The sequence below is a fragment of the Xenia sp. Carnegie-2017 genome, unplaced genomic scaffold (genome assembly GCF_021976095.1).
Source record: "Xenia sp. Carnegie-2017 unplaced genomic scaffold, XeniaSp_v1 HiC_scaffold_19, whole genome shotgun sequence".
In the NCBI taxonomy this organism is placed as follows: domain Eukaryota; kingdom Metazoa; phylum Cnidaria; class Anthozoa; order Malacalcyonacea; family Xeniidae; genus Xenia; species Xenia sp. Carnegie-2017.
The window spans coordinates 4,600,933-4,617,196 of record NW_025813481.1 but is presented as its reverse complement, the minus strand read 5'-3'; the positions used below and the strand labels follow the sequence as shown (position 1 = coordinate 4,617,196).

Sequence of the window (16,264 nt, the reverse complement as noted above, 5' to 3'; positions counted from 1 at the left end):
AAACTGGAGTTTAAAATATAAATTTTGAAACATATTGTAGACTGTAAAGTGAACTATTTTAAGATGCTTATCGATATTTCTTTGTCACAATCGTCACAGTAGTCTTTATCTATGTTTATAACAAAACAAACTCATTAAAATACAAATATAGCTAGGAGATGTCATGTAAATAAATCAAAGTAAAGAGAGCATCTATATTTTACTAAATTTCAGTAAAAGAAAATCTCATAACCAATCACAGACTTGCCCTCTCTCATTGCCTCCATAAGATGTCAACTAAAACAAACAGGACCAAATTCCAATTGCGCATGTCTAGTGTCTGTTATCGATAGCAGAATATTTGTCATAGGAAGAAGCTTGAATCCTCTAGTTACCACTTCTAAGGAACCCAAAGTTTCCTAAACGTCATGTAAGCAATCATTAGAAAGAAAGTTTGTCTTACACTGAAGAACAGAGGGGAAATTTTTATGGAAGAAAACTCAGCAAAACTGGGTTGATCAAAAGAGTAAAAAAAAAGCCTTTGACACAAAAAGATCACGATGATCTATTTTGAAATAAAAGTAAGCATTTCAACAAAACATTTGAAGAAGTTGAGTTAAATCTCTAGCACAAACCTCACAACGGACACGCACGTCATAACGAGGCAATTTCGATAATCGTGGTGCTTGCTTGCCATCAACACCGATAATTTTGATAAAGTTGTCTGTGTTATTTGTAACACTGTCATTCATGCAGTTGAAGTCGACTTTCTGTGTCACTATCGTATTCAATTCTTGTAAAAACTTCAATTGCCCAATGTTACCAAGATAATTTATCTATAAATAAAAAAAAAACAATGTAAAACACAATTTAAAAATGTCAAGACAACTAAATCATTTGAAAATGTCAAGAATTTTTCTACATAAGCACTTTACATTTCATAAAAGAAATCAAAGTACAAATAAATTTACAGGAAAGTTACCTTAAACTCCGTGGAGTTTTGATGATAACTGGTGTCGTTCGACATTATATTTTGATTGCTTGAGTTAGAAGAAATGGACGACGATAAAATCTAAAATGTTTTTTTATCAAATAAAGACAGAATGAATATATAGTCCTTATCATATTAAACATCAACATACAGTTATGTTCGTGGCGTTTATACAAGTTACACCTCCCATCTCAAAATCACAAAACACTCGAAACGCATCTTCGGTTGAACCTTGGTTCGGGTCAATCCAGTACATTCCTAAATCGTAATGTAGAGCATGTGAACCCATCTGTTATGTTCATATTTACTAAAATAAGAATCATAAAATAACGTTTTGGTGTAATTATTGTGTAGTAGTGATAAATCAATAAAAAATAACCAAGTTTTCAAATGAAATAAGTAACTATTCAACGCCTGCAAAATCGATCAAAGAATACAAAAAAGACATAGTCACCGTTGGTTAAGTTTGTATTAAGAGAATAAGTCATCAGATCTTGACAACTTCTAGCAGGACGGTCGCTTTCGCCGGTTTGATGACGCAGTCTATCGTACGCCAACTGAGTTTCGTCAAGTTTTGCGTTTATAATATCCAACAACTGTCAACAAGAAAAATCCCGTTATTCACCATTTTTCATCTATGTTTGTCTTTTTATGAATAATTTAAGCTCACTAAAGGCGAAGGAACATCTGATCCGCTGTAATTGAACGAAATTCCTCCTAAACCGGATCCCTTCAGACATAAAACATAAATAAGACGAGGAACTAAATAAACATGTATATATTACATAAAGTTTGCAATGTACTGCAAAGAAAATTGATGTTTCATCAATGTGGATACAACATTTTTACCTGAACTCCAGGAGGACCAGGCGGACCCTTAGAAGAAAAAAAGTCAAAATATATTACATATGACGAGTATGAAGTTTTGCAGAGGAATTCCACTCCCTCCCTCCCCTAGCTTCTTTACTTACTGGTAATCCACGATCTCCCTAGTAAGGAATAAACAACTAGTGGTAAAAATCGATTAAATTTTTGTTTAAAAATTAATGTAATACTCAAAGTTGAAGACCTTTTCTCCAACAGGACCCTGAAAGGTAATCAGAATTTAGAAAACATTAATACAGACGATCATAAATCCAAGTCATGTATACTATCAACATTTATCCAACCTCTTCTCCTTTTTCTCCCTGAAAAAAAGAAAAAAACAGCAAGTTTAATTCTGGTTACTATAAAATTAATAGAATTAATTTAACATACGCTTCATTTACTGAAATACCTGAATTCCTGGGCCACCCTGTTATTTAAAAAAACCGAAAAATACACTTCGATTAAATATTTTCAAAAGAGATATGATTTTATCATAGCGGTCATTCGTATGGATATCGGTGATTGATATGGATAACGGTGATTGATATGGATAACGGTGATTGGTATGGATAACGGTGATTGGTATGGATATCGGTGATTGATATGGATAACGGTGGTTGGTATGGATAACGGTGATTGATATGGATAACGGTGATTGGTATGGGTATTGGTGACTTAATGTAATTATAAGAAAAATATATTTATTTTCAATGCAACTCACGGTTGGGCCAATGGGACCAGCTTCACCTTGTGGTCCATCATTCCCTCTGTCTCCCTGACAACAGAGAAATACTTGCTTCAAATGCAGTATAAAAATCCATCCAATGGGAAAAGACGTACAACCAACTTACTAATTCACCTTTAGGACCAACAGCTCCGGGATCCCCTTTATCACCACGTGTCCCCTGAAAAATAAAAATATGTTATTTATTTTTATATGATGACAATGAGCTAAAAATTACTTACCTTTTGTCCTGGTCCACCATCACCAGGGAGACCAGGATCTCCTGCTTCACCCTTAACACATGAAAAAAATGCTTAACCTCTAGAAATCAAAGTTACACAACGAAAGTTACGCTGTTTATCGTACCTTTTCTCCTTTCTTTCCCATATTTCCAGTAGGACCTCGTACACCGGGATAACCCTAGAGTAACAACATAAAAACATGTAGATCAAGTTATTTGTGGTTCTAAAAGTACTGCATTTACCCCCACCTTTGGTCCTGTATCGCCAGGTGATCCCGGTTGTCCTTCTTCACCCTCATCACCCTGTAGTATACAAAAATTTAACATCCATCATGCAATGAGGGCAACACTTTTTTACAAATTTTCTACAACACCTTTTCACCATTGTTACCAGAAACACCTTTTCGACCAGGTAAGCCCTGAAATGTTTGAAACAAAGATGTTCAGCTGTCAATGAAAAATCTAAAATTTTTCATATAGCCACAAACAAAATAAGTTTTCAAACAACGTTCTTTGCATTCCCATTTTCTTAAGTACAAAAGTCACCATACAAACTTACCGGTGGACCAGGAATCCCTGATGTACCTGGTTGTCCTGGAAGCCCAGCTTCGCCCTACATTGATAGTTCAAACATTTTTGATACTGAAAACAACTACGCCATTTAATGGACGAAAAACTAATACACAAACCTTCTGTCCTTTCAAGATAGATAAACTAACTCCTCCAGCATTTCCTGGTAAACCTGGGGGACCATCTTTACCCTATAAAGTCATCACGATTAAAAATAAGAACAATATAGTCATATGATTTATGGAAATTTTACCGGTAATCCCTTTGGTCCAGGAGTGGCGCTATTATCCCCCTTTTCTCCTGGAGTACCCTATAAAATTGTAACAATACATGTTAGTAGAAAAAGATGGTTTTCCAGCATGACTAAGTTCCTGCTCACATTTGAAAACATTTATGCCCATTAAAAATTTACTAGTAAAAAGTACAAAATATAACATACTATATCCCCTGGTGATCCTTTTTCACCTTTTTCACCATTGTTTCCTTGTTCACCCTGACCAATATGAGCAATATATAACTCAGTAAAAACTGTGATATACTAGCACAAACAACACAAAAAGAAAACATTTGTTCTTGTGAGTACTTACCGGAATACCAACTGTCCCATTTGCACCCTGAGGTCCTTGAGATCCCGGACTACCCTAAGATAAAAAAGGTTAGTGTAATATTTCTGAGAAGAACTATGAAGTCAAATTCAGCGATCATAAAAAACCTTACCTCTGTTCCAATTACACCACCAAAACCTTTCTCTCCTTTATCACCCGGTTCGCCCTACAAGAACTATTCTTTAAAACAACAAATAAATAAATAGTATCCATTCACTATGAACGAAAATCTTACAGGATCTCCAGTGCTTCCCCGTTCTCCTTTCCGTCCCAGTTCACCTTGATCACCCTGAAAATAAAACACGTAAAAGATATAAAATGATTTCGTGAAACAAAGGGAACATTCCAAGCAAAGTGAGCTACCCTTTCCCCAGGCTCCCCACGCGGACCTCTTCTTCCTTTTTCTCCAGGATCACCCTGCAAAAATCAACTGTCACCTCAGTATGTCATCCAAAAAAGAAAATTGAAACACATATCTTAATGTTCATCTATGGAATGTAAATATGTAAATATCTGTCAATGAGCAATACTTAGAGAATGAAACCTGTTGCCCGGGGATTCCACGTGCTCCAACAGGACCACTGTCTCCTTTTGTCCCCTATATCATGAATGAACAACACAATAAGTAAAAGGAGAAAAGTATGAGAATAAATATTAATAATTGCGTTACCTTTGTACCCTTAGAGCCAAGTTCACCTTTCAACGATATAGGAGCTCCAGCACCCTTAATTTAATTATTTACGTTTTCTCATAACAGTACAGATAAAATGAAGGAAATCATTGGTGTATACGTATACATACCGGTTCGCCGATTGGTCCTTTTGGACCCTTAGTTCCAGGAGAACCTTTAACTCCCTAGAATGTTTATTGGACAGTTCATGGACAAAATATTGATGCAAGTAGAGGATCCAGTGTGCGTAAACATAAATTACAATAAATATAGTCGATGCATTTAACGCAAACGACAACTTTTTTAAAATTTTTTATTGCAGACATGTTTCGGCGAACTTATGCCATCTTCAGTGCGGTATAATGAATGAATATTCGAATGGAGTTAATAAATAAGGAAATCTGATACAAGACGTGTGTATAGACAAAAGGGATGGAAGCGGAAGTTATTTACAATTATGTAGTGATTAGAGGTGTTAAGTATTTACAAGTTAAAGATAGTATTGACATGCTGAATTTGTTTGTTAAGATTAGGCTTTAGTTTTTTGATGTACAGTGCTTCTTTTAGTTTTAAAGAAGAAGGAGTGTGGGAAAGAAATATAGTCGAGCTATAAAATATTTGTTCAAACAAAAATATTTGAGTAATGAATTCTAACACTTCCTAGATCTGCTCCTGATTTATAATACACAGGCTGGGAGTCCATATATAAAAAACTTTTTACCGAAGTCTCAAAAAAAGCGAAAGAAGGAAGAGAAAAAATATTTTTTCTACAACTTACTTGCACGCCCGGTTCCCCGCGGCTTCCAAACATGCCTTGTGGACCACGATCTCCCTAAAATCAAAAATTATAAAAAATAATTTTGTAATGAAAAATACAAATTGAAATCTTTCCAAAGAGGGATAAGATGTACAAAAAGTGATAACCTTTTCTCCTGGTAATCCAGTTGGCCCTGGAGGCCCAGATGGTCCTGGAGGTCCCTGTTAGACGCCAAAATATACAAATGGAAGGAATGCATAAATTGTATAAAAGTGATTCCTGTATATTTCATATACATATCAACGTACCATTGCTCCTGTAAATCCCGGATTTCCCTTTTTCCCAGGCAATCCTTCATCACCCTGCCGATAAATCCAAACATACATAAAACGTCTCATTTCAATCTATTGATAATCCAAACAAACCGGATTTCCCGGTTCGCCGGGTCTTCCAGGAACTCCATTTAGACCAGTGTCGCCCTAGTTAAACAACAGATGATTTTATACTTGATTTTTGATGACTTGCAAATGAAGTAAATGTCAATTAAATACATTCTCTCCTTTTTCGCCAAGTTCCCCTCTATCACCAGGTGGTCCGGGTAAGCCCTTGTAAAGAAAACAAGAACGATTGTAAGAGATCAAGGACGCAACTAATCGTGACGATGCATCGTTCTTCTAAGCTAACATTGTCTCCTGGAATCCCATTGTTTCCTTGATATCCCTTCGGCCCCATTTCACCCTAAATAGCAGCAGGATTAAATCAGAAACTCTCCTTGAGTCGATTTATATGTAAAATATGAAATAAAATATATCTATGTATCATCTATGACCGCACATGCGCTTTAAAATACGAAGCATCTGTCCACATACCTGTACACCTTTTTGTCCCGATAGTCCTGGAGATCCCCTCACTCCAGTTTCTCCCTGTATGCCAGGCGATCCAGGTAAACCATTTGGACCATCATCTCCTTTAATACCCTGAATACACAGAGTAATTTTGTATAATACTTCATGTTTTCCTAAACGTGATAGTTGCAGGAATAATTGAAGTATCTCAAATGCCAACAGCTGAAATAATCACATAAATCTTTTCTGTACCTCATTCGACTGTACTACTTCGTATGTCGTGCATTTTTCTAAGTATTTTTTTCAAATAACGAGTACAGAATAACGCCATTATGGATAGTCAAAATATAACCTTGCGTCCAACAAGTCCAAAAGGTCCACGTTCACCTTTCTTTCCTTTTAAACCCTAACAAGCACATACAACAAAACGAAAACTAGCTGTCTCCGCAAAACTATAATCCATGTACAAAGAATGGCATGTCTCAGACACCTCCAAATGGAACTTACTGGTTCTCCCATAACACCTTTTGAACCTCTTGGTCCTCGATTGCCCTATGAAACCATTAAAATCCAGCTTAGTGCGCTACAACTTTCTTAAATAAAGTGCTAGGTACTTTACAGATTTCACTTGCCTTCTTCCCCCTTTGGCCACGTAAACCTTTAACACCAATGTTCCCCTAATGAATACGTACACAAATAATTTATACCCATCTATCCTACAGCGAGTTTTTTCTTTTCTTTTCTTACCTTTGGACCATCTCGGCCAACTCTTCCCTTGGATCCAGGTAATCCTCTCCTACCCTACAGGGAACAAAGGATAAACATATACGGACAACATGAGATTCTCAGTAATAAATGCGTCCTACTTTTCTACCGTCTGCGGCAGGCTGGCCTTTTATACCAGGAGGTCCTGGAGGACCCTATAAGAAAAAATAAACAAAAACTGCAGCACATTCCTGGAATCATTGCCTCAGGAGATTATTTAAATTTTTACCGGAAGACTAGCACCACTAGTCGTTGAAGCAGGTCCTGGTATGCCAGGTGGTCCCTCGAGACCCTAATAAAGATTTTAACCAAAGGAATGTTCAAATAAAAACACTTGTATTTGTTTGATTTCAAATAACACCTTTGGTCCGATGGAACCAGGCAATCCTGGTGGTCCTGGATTACCAGGAGGACCCTGAAATAAATTCATTTTTTAGCATGTATGATGCGTCATCACGTAAGAAGGTGTATAATGATCTATATATCTCCCACCTCAATGCCAGACAATCCAGGAGGTCCAATCTCTCCAAGCACACCAGGAACACCCTAGCAAAGATAGATGCGGAAAGATTAATCTCAATTGAAAGACAGACGAGCTTAAGATACACATTCAAGTTCCTTTTTGTACTTATACAATGCAACATATTTACCACACGACCAGGAAATCCTTCAAAACCATCGAATCCATCGTAACCCTGCCAATGACAAATACGTAATAATGACGACAACTGACCGCATTAGCAAGTGCTAAGGTAGTCATTAGTGCTAAACAACAGTTACCCACACGGCTCCCCTTAAGTCCACGTTGTCCTGGGAATCCCATATCACCCTTAACACCCTAAACAACAGTTACCTACACGGCTCCCCTTAAGTCCACGTTGTCCTGGGAATCCCATATCACCCTTAACACCCTAAAAACAGTTACCTACACGGCTCCCATTAAGTCCACGTTGTCCTGGGAATCCCATATCACCCTTAACACCCTAAACAACAGTTACCTACACGGCTCCCCTTAAATCCACGTTGTCCTGGGAATCCCATATCACCCTTAACACCCTAAACAACAGTTACCCACACGGCTCCCCTTAAGTCCACGTTGTCCTGGGAATCCCATATCACCCTTAACACCCTAAACAACAGTTACCTACACGGCTCCCCTTAAGTCCACGTTGTCCTGGGAATCCCATATCACCTTTAACACCCTAAAAAACATACGGAAAGTCAATTTACGGTAAAGAGAAGTTTTTGATTTTCAAACACCAACTAACGTCTAGTCCTGGCAGTCCATTTGCTCCAGGTAAACCATCAATACCCTGGAAGAATGAAATGACAAATCAATGATACTTTTTAATTGCAAAGAAAAAACAAGGGAAAAGTCAAAAAATATTCGATGATAGCATCAAGGTATTAAAAATAGAAAAAACATTTTATTGTAAACTGGAGCAACCGTCCATCGCATTATGATATGAGTTTAGTACATACATCATCACCTTTGATCCCTTTTCTTCCTGGATCTCCACGAAGTCCAGGCAATCCCTTCAAGAATAAAAGTTTATTCCCGCTTTAGCTTGTGAGCCACATTTATCACGAAAAGTTAAATAATCAAATATATCCAAATAAGCGTCTTATTACCATTTCACCAATGAGTCCCGGTCTGCCTCGAAAACCTTGATCCCCAGGTGTCCCCTAATATACAGAGTTCGACGTTTTAACAGTCTTTGATAACTAATAAGTGACGTAATTTTCACTAATCTAACCTTAAGACCAGGAAATCCCTTCAGACCAATGTCCCCTGGCCTACCTGAAGGTCCCTAAATTTATATAAACTACAGTATTATTGTGAAAAGACATACTTAATCAACGAGAACGTTTTAAAACAATAGCGATAAATGATTATGAATAGTCAACTCACTCGAGTTCCTGGGAGACCAGGCCTTCCATTTAGACCAGGTAAGCCTGGCTGACCCTGAATATGAACAAAGAATTAACGACTTGACCAAAAGATATTTAATGTGTGTCCACTATGACAATACATAATCTTCATTTCATACCGTAAGCCCACGTACGCCTTTCAAACCTTTGGGACCATCTTTTCCAGGAGAACCCTTCGTAAAAAAACGCATTATTTTCATAACAAATGAAAAGCTTGAATCCATGATTGAATTAAATTCAACAAGACATACTGGTTCTCCAGGTAAGCCATTCTTTCCTATCTCACCAGACAAACCCTGGGAGATAAAGATAAGAAGTTTTCAATTAATTTCAAATAAAATCCCAACGTCTTCTACTGCACGGGAAGTTTGTAGTTGTGGCAAAAAACACGTTATGCCTTTTTGAAGAATCTCTTATCCGAAATGTCAACTACTAACTTCAAAAGACAGAACTGAGCACAGATGATGTTGAGTATAATTATTTTTTATCCACAACATGTTTTACGGAGAAACAAATCAATGTTTGTTACGCTGAAATATCGTTTACACTTCAATAGAATCATGGTTTATGCTTCACTAGAACTTTTAACTTTTGCAAACACATAATAACACACAAATGCTACGTAGAAATTGAAGACGATAAATATTTGAAATTTACCGTTATACCAACAGGACCTTGTTTTCCCCTCTCTCCTTGTTCGCCTTTAATACCCTGTGTAGAAGATAATCGAGTCTTTTAGAAGGAAGCTCAAATTCCAATAAAAGATTGCGCTTATTCATATCCTCACCTGTTCCCCCTTTTCTCCTTTAGATCCAGGATATCCCTTAGGACCCTAACATACAAGTATATCAAATGAATATGGCGCTTTGTTATTTTAAAACGACTAAAACAAAGAGAAAACGTTGAGTACAATAAAAAATCAGAAACAACCTGCAAGCCAGGAGTACCAGGAATACCGTCAATACCAGGAGCACCGGCTTCCCCCTACATAACACGTTTCTCACAATTGTAGTTTTACTCATTTCATCAACAATAAAATAGTAAATATTTTTTATATTATTTTAACCTTTACGCCCTTCATTCCTGGGTCACCTAATGCCCCAGGCCGTCCCTGGAAAGAAAAACATTGATTTAATACATTAATATGATCAGGGGGGGCGGGATAATAAATGTACAAACTCGTTTTCCAGCTGTTCCACTGAAACCTTTTGGTCCTTCTGGTCCAGGATCCCCCTGAATAATTGATTTGAAGAAATTTATCCTTATTGTCTTCGTGAAATAAAACATATCGAAAAAGCGTTAAGAATAAAAAACTCGATTGCTGTCAAATTATACCTTGCGTCCAGGATATCCCGGCATACCTTGTGGTCCTTGAGGACCCTAAAATAGTCCCAGAGATTGACTCTGAGAAAATCCCTCAAGGCAAACAGTAGAGACATAATTCTAGCTACCTTTTTCTATCTTTATTTGTCTTTATCCTACTTTATCATACCTTTATCCCTTTTTCTCCAGAAGACCCAGGAATGCCTGGTAAGCCGCGGTCACCCTTATGTAGAAAATATGAAATCAGCAAAAAACTCCTCACGTATGCTTTCATTTATTGCACATCAATATAGAAAAGGAAAAACGAGGTCGAAATTCACCTGTATCCCTCGTGGCCCAGGAAGTCCAGTTGCCCCCTTTTCACCCTACAAACGAACAGATTATAAATGTTTTTCTACATTAATATACATATATGAACACATAAACAGCTGAAATTACTCACCTTATTCCCTTCCATTCCTCGGTGTCCTGCTTCGCCAATGACACCAGAACCTCCCTATACAAAATGAAAATTTGAAAAAATGATTACTCTTTGTTTACATGTGCAATACTGTCGTCAAACCAATTTACTTTTTCTCCTCTGTCCCCAACAGCTCCCGAGACTCCAGTTGGTCCTAGATCACCCTTCGACATTATTTCAAACATTTGATGTGTAACAAAGTTAATTAATTTACAATTAAAGCACATAAGCATTGACAAATACGTACAGGTTCACCTTGCAAACCCATCTCACCCATCTCGCCGTCTGAACCAGCTTCTCCCTGACAAATTCACAAACACAGGTTGTATGAATAACTTAATACTCAAAAACATTCACTTTTCCGTCATACACAATAGATTTCAGGCCTTTGGGAATTCAAACTTAAGACCTGCCTTTACCAATGCATGAAGAGCATATTAATTTACATTGCAGAAACAGGCTTTTGAAAACCTCTTGACAAATATATTTACTTTTATAAGCGTATTGGCTGGCAGAGGAAGCTAGCTTTCTAAAGTTTTAATCGTCATAATCGGTCATACCGACAATGAGTTCAACAATACGCTAGATATTTCAATAAAATCAACAACTGGCAAATTCATTCCTATGGGCATCGTTCGAAGTATTCGTCATCAACTATAAGACATGATTTTTTTCCTCGTTGTCAGAGAACACCGGTAATCATATGAGAAGTACACTTTAAGGGAAGTAATTTTACAGGACAAGTGCTAGCCTTTGAAAAATGGAAAGCAAGCAAAATGAATCAGATGTAGAAATACAATTGGAAACGAAGGCGAAGACTATGAACGAGCGTATAAAACACAACAGACTTGAACGCGAGCGAAGATTGGCGATAAACAAGGAAATTGAAAGTTTAAAGACTTGTTTACCTAACATTAAACACAAAGGAAAACAACAAATTTCACGACTAACCATCGTCAAAAAGCAACTTCGTTCATTTACGAAACAAGGAAATCCAATAAGAAGCTTCGCGCGGGAAATTCATCACTTAAGAATGAAAACAGAAAAATCGAACAAGAAATACAAGTTCTAGTTGAACAGCAAAGAAAAGAAGCAAAGCAGATGAAAGCAGAATGTGAAACATTGAAGTCGACCAATGGTGACCAAAATTCTTGCATATTTTATGACGAAGATATCGCAAATTTTCAGGATAAAATAGCTGATTTTTTGATTGAAGAAATATTTAATTCTTCGTACAACACTTCGTCATTCAATGAAGAAATGAACACTCACAAAGACTAAAGTATTATCATTATTATCAAAACCAAATAACTTGTTCGTTTGTCGTGTTAAAATGAATCCCAAGAATTAAGTTCGCATAATGTAAAATATAAATGCGATATTGTTGAAATCTCATTGTACGTGAAACTATGAAAACTTTCAAAGAAAGGCTTAAGAAAGACATCTTTCTACGAGCTTTTTTTGTTCATGATTATTTCTAATGAAAACTTTTAAAGAAAGGCTAGAGAAAGACATCTTTCCACGAACTTTTGTTGATGATTATTTCCAGGTAAACTCACCTGTCTTCCCGATGGTCCTATATTTCCTTTGGGTCCAGGCCTTCCTCTCATTCCCTACAATATACATACAAATGAGGACAGATTAAGCTTTGACAGGTGATTGCCACACATAATTGAAATATACACCGCTGACATTGTTGTTATAAGTCAATGCAAAACTGATTATACACACAGTTATCCCACCTTACACCCTTTTATCCCTTTGCGACCAGAGGGACCAGGTAGTCCTGGGAAACCCTGACAAAAACAAAATAAACTAAACGTAGAAAAGCAAAAATTTTAAAAAGTCGAAAGTTTACAATATGTCATTGCAAAAAGTATAGGCAAACCGTTCTCAATCCAAGAACAACGTTTACCAGAGCTAAAAATTATCAATAGACATATCTCCGCCATATTGTAAATAATAATTTAAATAATTCATCTCATCCCGGCGATTTCTCTTCCTGATTGAGCCCAAGATGACTAAATATAAGTTTGCATACTCACCCTGTCCCCTGTTGATCCTTTCGGACCTCTAGGACCCGGAGGAGCTCGTTTCGCTTGTTCTACCTAAACGTAACATCACGAAGGATGGCTCGTTGTATTTTCTTCACATGAAGCTAGAAATACATTTTATGTTAAGTACTTTACCAAACCATGACGGACGGTATCAACAAAACGTTCAAGCCACGTGTGCGATAAGCCATAAGGTACCTGAATGTGAATTGTCTTCAGTGAATCGTGATTATATATTTCAAGCATGGTTCTCATGTAACTACTTTATTTTAATCAACAGATACAATATTTAAACATAGATACGCATACACAATGACTGGAAGGAATCACCACACAGAGGTAAAACACTTTTGCACTGATGAGTGTTTGTCAAAGGTGATTGAGTTGTGTTACGTTTCACACTTACAGATTTGAAAGTTCTTGGATCATCTGAATTAAAAATTTTGTCTCTAAGATCTTCATTACTGAAGTAGCTAAAAGCGTTTTGAATAACGCAATGGGTTTTTGCTCAATGCCCTAATCATTTTGTAAAAACTCATTAAAAGAAAAGAACGAGTTTATGATGAAAATAACGAACGACAGGCCTAGCGATTGACTACCTCCATTAACAAATGGAAAGCAAGCTTTGTGTAATGAAAATAGTAAATAACTGCATACATTACGTAATCTCGCTCGGGGAGACCGCGTGATCCTTCATATCCAGGCAATCCTTCCTCTCCAGGCTCCCCCGACAAACCCTAAAATGAAAGGTTTATGATACCTAAAGATACGACGTATATTACGGTAGAACTTCTCTTCGTAAAATCACGTCTTTATACTTGGGAAAGATGATCATTGAGAAAACATCAATGCAAATTCCCCAGTATAAACGTGATGTAAGAGAAATGATAGCGGTGATTTATTTCACCTTAGCTCCCATTCCTCCGGGAGGTCCTCGTTCACCGGGTGAGCCCTGGGAACGAAAAAGAAACTTCAATATCCAGTCAACGATATTAACAGTAAATGTTAACATACTTGTGATCCCTGTTTTCCAGGAGAGCCTCTCGAACCACGTCTTCCATTATCACCTTTAATCTGCCATCTCTGAAACACAATCAATGATAAAGATTTTGCAATACAGTCTTTTTTATGCTACTTTAAATGAAGTACTCACCCGTAAGGCGTTCTCTTGATCCTGTGAACTAAGTTCACTAAATTCCTTATAAATGACCGTCCGGCCTGGAGAAACTCGAAATACTTCATCATCAGCCTCTCCACTGGCAGTCATGACTTCACTAACATTACTAAGCGAATTTTGACTGGGTGTGCCAATAACATCGTTATATTTTGTTTTCTAAAAGGGAAAAGAAATTATTGTATTGTTCACGTAAAGCTGGCAGAAGTAGTTTACGAGAATTTTTAAGATGAACTCACTGTTTTCACGTAAGTCTTCTGTTCATGAGATTGCACTAAAGAAACAGAAATTTCCCATTTAGTCAAATTCCCGTTGCAGTGATCTCTCCTCCGTGAATGCTTCGAATTTCAGGTATAACACTTTGTCTGACTTTGTACAAATGTACAACAGTACAACACAAGGCAACCATATTTCCGACCGCGTTCCAATTTCAGCGTCAAAGGGATTGCGTGGTGTTATGATTGTTGTCATGCAGCCCTTAGATTTAGCTTCTGTTATACATAAAACTCGAAGGCTCTGCGGAGAAGAGATTGCAAGGCCGTAACTAGAACTTAAATTGTAGGTTATGTGTTTGTGTTCATTCATACGGTGTTCGCTGATCGATTTCTTTTAAGAGTTAGTTTTTTTTCAAACGAAATCAGCCTGGTACAACAAGATATACGAATATTCACATTTCACAACTAACGTTGTGCTACGGCCTTGCAACATTGTTAATTTCATCGTAATGAAATATCACAATCTTCCATCATAAGGAAAAGGCTGGCAGTGTTTATAGAGAAATAGAAAAAGAAACAAAGAGAATAATAACACAAAAAACATAGATATTCTAAAAGGAAATATGCAGAAAGATTGACTCGAATTTTAAGCCTCTAGAGTCAGTTAAATGACCAACACATAACGCGGAATGCAGTTTGGGATTATATACAAGTATTAATTAAATAATGTGTCATATGAAACACAATATGACAATCAAAATCACCAAAACAATTACAACAATTGCTCCTTGTTCCACGTCGGTATACCATTAGGTAAAATCATTTTAGTCTCTGCAATCTTAAAGATAGCAACAAGATTTTTCTTCATCTTTAATTCTACTAACGTTCCTCAGATAGAAAGACTGTTGCTTAACTATGCAGTTTTCGGCGCACATTGCATAATGATAACATTATGTCTCATTTTTCTTTAATTAAGATGAAGACAAATAATTCAGCTGCCATTGCTCAATATTTTCAGAATGTGCTTAGTTTTGTTAAAATACACTTAAAATAAACTCACCAGACTCAACGTTGTGCCCGTCACAACAAACTTGTCCGAAAAGCAGGACAAAGGCTATGAATCTCTGTACGTCCATACTGCTATTTTACATAAAACCAGTAGAAACTGATGACCAAAACGTAAAATTTTGTCATGAAATAGCGACGATAAAACTCTAGGTGCAAATATCTTTGGTTTTATAATGTTGAATTTGTCGAAGAATCTCTCTTTCACTCAAGATAGAAACTTCTGAATTGCCAATTCAAAGGAAGCATCAAATTACAGCGAAGTTGTAAGATCCAGTTGCTTGTGTCTGGTTGTGTTGTATACACGGTTTAGATGGAGGAAGATTCAAAAAAAAAGAAAATGAGAAATTTTAATTCATTCACCATAGTATACTAGCTTGCAGGCATTCTTTTACGTGTTGCTATGAAAAATCATTTTATCAGCATGACGAAGAATACTTAACACTTGACAAATACGAGCATTTACAATTTTTAATCATCTGTCAAATATACGTTTGATTTTCAAACGTCCTTTATTTTCCTAACAATTGCTTGACAATGACTTCGAAACAAAATCGAAATATTGCTTTTTAATCTTGTTTGTTGCTATGTAAACCAGAATCTTGAGTTTACAAAATGATGTATTCTTGTGAAATGTTTCATAATTAACATATTTCTTCAAATTGTTGGCTGGAAAACATTTCCTGTCACTGTTGAGTGTGTTATGTTACAAAGGGTCATAATTCTCTGATTTGTAAAAAGAATTATTTTCTTAATGCAATTTATTTTGCCAAATTACGTGTATAGACGCCTGGAATTTATTAACACATTCTTTGATTAACTTTTTTTCTTCGTACATGCTACACTTCATTTGTCAAATTAAAACTAAATAGCCCTACGTCGGATCTACAATTTCGTCATTTCAAATCCAATTTAGGCATTGGCTAAATCTATTTGATATGTCTGTCTGAAGCTAACCAAACATTCCTACTTTACATTATACGTTGAAAATCACAAATTTTTTCAACTAAAATTACTGTTTGATTTC

The 16,264-nt window shown here is 36.5% G+C and overlaps 1 protein-coding gene across 1 annotated transcript; it reads right to left on the bottom strand.

Moving 5' to 3' along the window:
• Positions 1–4: 4 nt before the first annotated feature.
• LOC124439324 (collagen alpha-1(I) chain-like) lies at positions 5–15,040 on the bottom strand. Its single transcript, XM_046989549.1, has 73 exons — positions 14,980–15,040; positions 14,197–14,231; positions 13,937–14,116; positions 13,798–13,866; positions 13,691–13,735; positions 13,446–13,520; positions 12,919–12,981; positions 12,775–12,837; positions 12,472–12,525; positions 12,289–12,342; positions 10,977–11,030; positions 10,840–10,893; positions 10,712–10,765; positions 10,590–10,634; positions 10,439–10,492; positions 10,282–10,326; positions 10,126–10,179; positions 10,013–10,057; positions 9,877–9,930; positions 9,734–9,778; positions 9,604–9,657; positions 9,198–9,242; positions 9,066–9,119; positions 8,927–8,980; positions 8,772–8,825; positions 8,647–8,700; positions 8,497–8,550; positions 8,283–8,327; positions 8,090–8,143; positions 7,665–7,709; positions 7,507–7,560; positions 7,376–7,429; positions 7,244–7,306; positions 7,116–7,169; positions 6,997–7,050; positions 6,882–6,926; positions 6,757–6,801; positions 6,602–6,655; positions 6,274–6,381; positions 6,089–6,142; positions 5,956–6,009; positions 5,830–5,883; positions 5,713–5,766; positions 5,572–5,625; positions 5,426–5,479; positions 4,779–4,832; positions 4,648–4,701; positions 4,522–4,575; positions 4,341–4,394; positions 4,213–4,266; positions 4,090–4,143; positions 3,960–4,013; positions 3,812–3,865; positions 3,626–3,682; positions 3,492–3,563; positions 3,362–3,415; positions 3,177–3,221; positions 3,052–3,105; positions 2,928–2,981; positions 2,804–2,854; positions 2,689–2,742; positions 2,559–2,612; positions 2,247–2,264; positions 2,140–2,157; positions 2,040–2,057; positions 1,942–1,959; positions 1,820–1,846; positions 1,641–1,700; positions 1,425–1,566; positions 1,122–1,228; positions 962–1,051; positions 615–815; positions 5–398 (listed from the first exon to the last, which is right to left on the bottom strand). The coding sequence occupies exons 1-73, from the start codon at positions 15,038–15,040 to the stop codon at positions 273–275; spliced, it is 4,323 nt and encodes a 1,440-aa protein (XP_046845505.1). The 3' UTR covers positions 5–272.
• Positions 15,041–16,264: the final 1,224 nt, after the last annotated feature.

What these genes read in the sequence shown, in the direction of transcription:
- LOC124439324 (XM_046989549.1), bottom strand. Translation starts at nt 15,040, where the DNA reads ATGAAGAAAAATCTTGTTGCTATCTTTAAGATTGCAGAGACTAAAATG. An exon ending in GTCTCCCCGAGCGAGATTAC is followed by an intron (nt 12,982 to 13,445) that starts GTAATGTATGCA and finishes ATTCACATTCAG; the next exon opens with GTACCTTATGGCTTATCGCA. An exon ending in CTGGGCCACGAGGGATACAG is followed by an intron (nt 10,493 to 10,589) that starts GTGAATTTCGAC and finishes TTTCTACATAAG; the next exon opens with GGTGACCGCGGCTTACCAGG.